General features: G+C 52.5%; 1 protein-coding gene across 1 annotated transcript; it reads left to right on the top strand.

Moving 5' to 3' along the window:
• Nucleotides 1–1,458: 1,458 nt before the first annotated feature.
• PYGO2 (pygopus family PHD finger 2) lies at nt 1,459–4,845 on the top strand. Its single transcript, XM_015826051.2, has 3 exons — nt 1,459–1,474; nt 2,681–2,730; nt 3,754–4,845. Exons 2-3 carry the CDS (start codon nt 2,689–2,691, stop codon nt 4,843–4,845), a joined length of 1,134 nt encoding a protein of 377 aa, XP_015681537.2. The 5' UTR covers nt 1,459–1,474; nt 2,681–2,688.
• Nucleotides 4,846–6,476: the final 1,631 nt, after the last annotated feature.

Raw genomic sequence — 6,476 nt, 5'->3', positions numbered from 1 at the left:
GCGCCGCTGCCTGTTTTTTTGAGGAGGATGGAGAAACAGGCAGTCATTTCTCACCCGCCTCCTTCTGATCCATCATGGATTCCCCACAATTTATCCCCTTCTTTTCTCCCCACCCACAAAAGTCCAGGCTAAGCAATGGAGACCCCCCCTCCCAAATCTGGATTAAGGGATGGTTTCCCTGAATTTTGGGAAGAGAACCCAAAACTGAAGGTTTTGGAGCTTCCCCCCTAAAAAAGCTGAAAAGAGAAAGACAAAAAAATGGGTTTGTCTTCCAGCTCTGAGGCTGGTTTTCTTCCCCGTTCTCCAGGTTCTGTACATAAGTTTGATAATTTGGTGTTGCATGTATATTGTTATACTCAGAAGCCAATGTGTGGCTTTACTCTCTATCACTGTGCCTGTCCCCGCCACTCTGCGGGACCCCCAAATCCACCTCAGCCCCCTCCTCTCCATCTCCTTTATACAAAGTTTGTATTGGTTTGATTTTCTCTCGATTATACCAAAGGAAATCAAATAGTTATTATTAAAGGTTGGTATTTCTTTAGCTCGTCGCTGCTGGATGCCTTTTTTCTCTTTGGGGAAAGAGAAGGAAGAAAGGAAAGAAAAGGAAGAGAGGAAAGGAAGGAAAGAGGAAGGAGGAGGAGGAGAATAGAAAGGAGGGACCAAAAGGAAAGGAAGAGGAGGCAAGGAATAAATGAGGAAGGGAGGAAAATACACAGGGAAGAAAAGAGAAGGGGAAGAAGAAGAAGAAAGAAAAGAAGAAAAGGGAAAGACAAAAGCAAAGGGAAGGAGAAAATGAAGAAAAAGAAGGGAAAGGGGGTTGAGAAGAAAAGGAAGAATGGTTGGAGGAGAGAAAAAGAAAAAAGGAAGGAGGAAAAAAAGGAAAAGAAGAAGGAAAGAAAAAACGGAAGGAAAAAAGGAGGAAGGGAGGAAGAAAAAAGAAAGGGAAGAAAGGAAAAGAAAAAAAAAACCCACTAGACTCAAAATGGTCGAATCTGCGTTTGTTTACTCCTGCCATGAGCCTCCGTTCAGCAACGTCATCACCATCGGACACAAAAACGGCGCTCGGGAGTGACGTCGGCGCCGCCCGGGCCTTCGGTCCGCCTTCCGAAAGGCGCCTTTACTCCCGGACCATAGAGAACGAAGGCTTGGCGCCCAGAACAGCCGGGCGGGAAAGCCCGCCACCGGAAGCGCTGCCCGCGGGGCCCGCTTTCTTCCCCTCCCCTCCTCTCTATCGGCTTCCCCTTCCGGCGCGCGTCGCGATGGCGCGGCCTGGGCCTGAGGGCCCCTCGTAGCCGCTTCCCCCTCCCTGCCCGCTCGCTTCTTATGGCGGCCCCGCACCCCGACAAGCTGGAGGGGGGAGTAGGCCTCGCTCCGCCTGCTCCGGGTCCGCCGCCGCCACCTCCTCCGCCGCCTCCGCCACCCCCGCCGCAGGGGACCCTCACCACAGGCCCAGGCCGCAAGCAGGGCAAGGCCGGTAAGGAAGGAGGGGGGGGCGTGGTTGCCATGGAGACAGGAGGCGGCGTTGCTTGGGAAACGGGGTCCCGCCTGACTGGGGAAATGGGGGGAGGGGGCTCTATTGGTCTGGCAGGTGGAAATTCAACCGGGAAAGCTCGTTAGGGATGATGGGAGGGGGGGAGCCAAGAAGCCCCCTCCCCTTTGGCAGGGCTTCCCATGCGTGGACTCTCCCTCCCATCATCCCCAGCCGGGCTGTCCCTGCTCATTGCAGGGGGGTAATCGCCAGAAGCCTCCCCCCATATTAGCCCCCTGCTCCAAAACACCCCAGCCCTGCTAGGTAGACTTCACTGTGGCACCCCAAACTGAGCTTTTTTCCCCTGCAGCGACAATAACCCGGTGAGGTAGGCTGCTGGCCTGCAAGAGAGATGGACCTTCCATGACTCTAAAAGTTGTGTGTGTGTGTGTTTAGTTACAATGACTAATATAGCCCACCCAAACATTGGCTGTTGTAACTTGTCACAAGAGTGAAAACCATCCAGATGCTGGAGTGGGGCAGGTTTTCACTGTAACCCATCTAATAACAGTCCTATGTCTAAGTATATTTGCCCATGTTTATATGGGGAAGGAAGGAAGAGGCAAGGAAGGAAAATAGTGAATAAGGAGGAGTGGATGAAAAGGAAAGAAAGATGAGGGAGGGAGGGAAGGGAAGGGAAGGAAAGGAAAGGAAGAAGAGAAGATGAGAAGTGGGTGAAAAGAAGGAAAGAAAGGAGAACATGAGAAAGCAAGAAAAGGGAGGGAGGGAAGGAAGGAAGGAGAAGAGAAGATGAGTGGGTGAAAAGAAGAAAGAAAAAAGAAAGAAAAACGGAGAAGATGAGAAAGGAAGGAGAGGGAAGGGAGAAAGACAGATGAAGAAAGAAAATAGACACACAATTATTATCCTTCTCATCTTCTCTATTACCGCCTCTTATTGGTATTATTACTATTATTACTATTATTATTCTGTTGCTTTGCACGTACACTGAGAGCTTCTGTGCGGAAGACAGATTCCTGCCTATGAGTGTGATCATCTAATCACACTTGTCTAAATAAAAAAAGGAAAAAACGGTCTTGATGCCTTTTGAAAAAGCACTTTTGACACAACTATGTCGTGAAAATCTCCATAGACACTTGGACAAATAAAGAATTCTGTTCTATTCTAAATTTCTCTTTTTCTGCCTTTGATCAGGTCTTCAAATGAAGAGTCCGGAGAAGAAACGTCGCAAGTCCAACACGCAGGTAATTTTGGGCAGGGGATGTTTCAGGTGCCCTGGGTGCAGGACAGCCTAATAATAATAATTAATTAATTAATAAAAAAACTTGGAAGGTATCTTGGAGGTCATCTAGTCCAACCCCCTGCTCAGGCAGGAAACCCTATACCATTTCAGACAAATGGCTGTCCAACCTTTGGCTGGGTTCGTTCTTCCATAGCCCTACCATTATTATAATAATAATAATGATAAAGTTGGAAGGGACCTTGGAGGTCATCTAGTCCAACCTCCTGCTCAGGCAGGAAACCCTATATACCATTTCAGACAAATGGCCGTCCAGTTTCTTCTTAAAAACTTCCAGTGCTGGAGCATTCACTGCTTCTGGAGGCAGGTTGTTCCACTGGTTAATTGTTCTAACTGTCAGGAAGTTTCTCCTTAGTTCTAGGTTGCTTCTCTCTTTGGTTAGTTTCCATCTGTTGCTTCTTGTCCTGCCTTCAGGGGCTCTGGAGAATAGCTTGACTCCTTCTTCTTTGGGGCAGCCCCTGAGATATTGGAACGCTGCTATCATGTCCCCCCTCGTCCTTCTCTTCGTTAAACTAGACATACCCAATTCCAGCAACCGCTTTTTTTTCTAATGGCCATTTAGAAGAATGCACTTGCACTTACAACTGTTGAGTGCAGATTTGCTTAATGACCACCGCAAAAAATGTCATGAGGTCGGGTCTGGTCACGGGGTGCCTCGACTTACGACTGTAAAACATACAGCTGGAAATCTTGTCTCAGTTGCGCTTGAAAGTCGAGAACTTCCTATATGAGAACCACATAAGTTAGTTTTAATCAGGCATCCTGATTATAGTTTGTTTGGACCCTCCTCAACTGTTCTCCCCCCCCACACACACACACACATTCACAAACAACACACTTGGTCCCTTCCAGATATATTGGCCTCCAGCGCCCCCTGCTGGAGATTTTGATTGCAAGGCAACCTCTCTGGCAGATAACCAACTGAGAAGGAATGCTGGTCTGTTTACTCGGCTTTTTCTTCTTGCAGGGCCCCTCCTATTCCCACCTCTCGGAGTTTGCCCCCCCTCCCACCCCGATGGTGGATCACCTGGTGGCCTCCAACCCCTTTGAAGATGACTTTGCCATCCCCAAGGTTGGCTCTTCCTCCGCGCCCTTCCTCGGCAACCCCGGCCCCTTCGGGAACTTCCGCATGCAAGGAGCGATGGGCCCCCAGGTCCCACCCAGCTATGGTGGGGGGCCCCAGCCCATGCGGAGGCAGCCGCCCCCCTTTGGACCGAACCAGATGGGCCCGGCGTTCAACATGCCCCCCCAGAATCCCGGCTACGTGCAACCCGGCGGGATGGGCTTTGCCGGGCAGCCGTTCGGCCAGCCACTGGGACAGAACTTCAGCCCCCCCAGTGGACAGCTCATGCAGGGCCCCATGGGGGGCTTCGGCCCCATGATGTCACCAACCATGGGGCAGCCCCCACGCGGAGGAGACATGGGCTCTGGGCCAGCCCTCAACCCTCCAGGGGGGCCGCCCATGGCCCAGCGATTCAGCCAGCCCGCCAACCTCTTTGGACAGTCCCCCCTGCAGCGACCCAACCCCAATCTTGCCAGCCTGCCCCCCAACCCCAGCCCCTTCCCGGGGCCCGATCCCGGCTTCCCCCCCTCTGCCGAAGACAGCGGGGCCGGCAAGCCCCCCCTCCACCCGCCTCCCAACAGCTTCAACCAGGAACAGCACACCGGCTCGCCGGCGGCCGTCAACGGCACCCAGCCCGCCTTCCCACCCAACAACACCGGTCACAGCGGCCCCACCGGCACCTCGGAAGGCAACCCCTTACCTCCCTCCAGCAAGGCAGCTGGCAACTCCGGGCACCAGCCCCCGCCCGGCCTGGTCTACCCCTGCGGGGCTTGTCGTAGCGAAGTGAACGACGACCAAGACGCCATCCTGTGCGAGGCTTCGTGTCAGAAGTGGTTCCACCGGGAGTGCACGGGCATGACGGAGAACGCCTACGGGCTGCTGACCACCGAGGCCTCGGCCGTTTGGGCCTGCGACTTCTGCCTGAAGACCAAGGAGATCCAGTCGGTCTACATCCGGGAGAGCATGGGGCAGCTGGTGGCCGCCAACGACGGCTGAGCCCTGCCCCTCCCTTGCCGTCCTCGCCCTGGTGGCCAAAAGGGACGGCAAATCCGGTTTATACTACACCCTTGGCTGAGGAGGGGGCACTGAATCTCGTCCCTTGAACCAGCCGGGCAGTAATGGAGCTGGAGAATTCTGGGGGGGGGGTGTCCAAGAGGAGAGAGAGCAGCCTGTCTGTTTTTTAAGAACCCCCCCCCCGCGACCTCATGCTGGGGAGGGTCTTCAGTCCTGACCCTGGACTTGCTGGGCACACAGTTGGGACTGCAGTGGCTGGACACAGAGGCGCCCACCCACCCATTTTACGTCTTCACCCGTCCGTCCTGCGTTCCTCCCTCTTTCCCTCCCCAGACCACGACTGCCGTTGGAAACTGCCAAGCGCCCAGCTTGCCTTGAAAGATTGGCTGGGTTTAAAAAAAAAAGAGAGAGAGGGGGGGTGTTTCCCCGTCTTCTCCCCTCCTTCTTCATTCCTCTCATCTGCCTCCATTCCAGTTTTCAGCTCAGCCTGGCCTCCGTTTGGTCCACTGGGAAGTGAGGTTATCAACCGTCTATCGTCTGGTTTTTTCTTCCAGTAAATTCCAACAAATGCAATTAATACCTCTTCTTTTGGGGGGGGGGTCGTCTGGCAGGAAGAGACTGCCCCCCCCCAATCCTACAGAATGCAACCGAGGAGGGTCTGGGTGCTCCTGATTTTGGCCTTCCGAGCGTAAAATTTCCGGAACCGGCCCGAAGCGGAATCTTTCGGATAGCTCTGAGTGACTGCTGTCTTCTTGAGGAAAAAAAAAAATAATTGAAAAGGACAAACTGCTGCCCTTTGGCTCACAAGAGGACTTTAAAACACACACACACAAAAAAAACCCCAACTTTTGGGACCTGTTTTTTTTATTATTGTTATTATTATTATTGCGTTCGCCTTCCTGTACTTTGACTTTTTTGTCGCTGTGTCCGTTTTTCTTGCCTTTTTTTTTTTTGTCGGGTTTGGTTTTTTTTGGTCAAGTGGTTCCCGATGTGACTTGGATGATTGTTTCTATCCTGCTGGACATTCAATGGGGAGAGAACTGGGGAGGGGGGGAGAGAAAGGGAGGGGGGGAGCAAGGCCTAGCTGGATTTCATACACAACCCCCCCCCCCTCGTGTTTTCATGTGGCGAACATTAAAAACAAAAATGAATTTTTTACCATCTTCCGTTAAAACGTGGCTGGAAAGGTGAGAGCCGGGCGGCGGGGAGATTTCAGAGGTTTGCCTTCCCGCTGAGGCGTTGGTGTGTCTTGAGGTCCCCGTTTTGTGAAACCCACTCCCCTCATTCAAAGCAGAGGAAAGGACGAGGAATGTCGGATATACTTGGTGAAATTTCCTTATGTAATGTTTGCGATCGGGCATAATAAAAAAGCCAGTTTGGTCTAGTGCAGGGGTAGGCAACCTTGGCTCTTTTATGACTCCTGGGACTTCAACGCTGGCTCAGGAATTCTGGGAGTTGAAGTCCACGAGTCACGAAGGGGCCAAAGTTTCCCTCATGCTGGCTCAGGAATTCTGGGAGTTGAAGTCCACGAGTCACGAAGGGGCCAAAGTTTCCCTCATGCTGGCTCAGGAATTCTGGGAGTTGAAGTCCACGAGTCACGAAGGGGCCAAAGT

Source organism: Protobothrops mucrosquamatus, unplaced genomic scaffold (genome assembly GCF_001527695.2).
Source record: "Protobothrops mucrosquamatus isolate PMUCROS unplaced genomic scaffold, P.Mucros_1.0 scaffold2939, whole genome shotgun sequence".
Classification (NCBI taxonomy): Eukaryota; Metazoa; Chordata; class Lepidosauria; order Squamata; family Viperidae; genus Protobothrops; species Protobothrops mucrosquamatus.
Note: the sequence above shows the minus strand (reverse complement) of the source record. Positions and strands in the feature narration are given on the sequence as shown.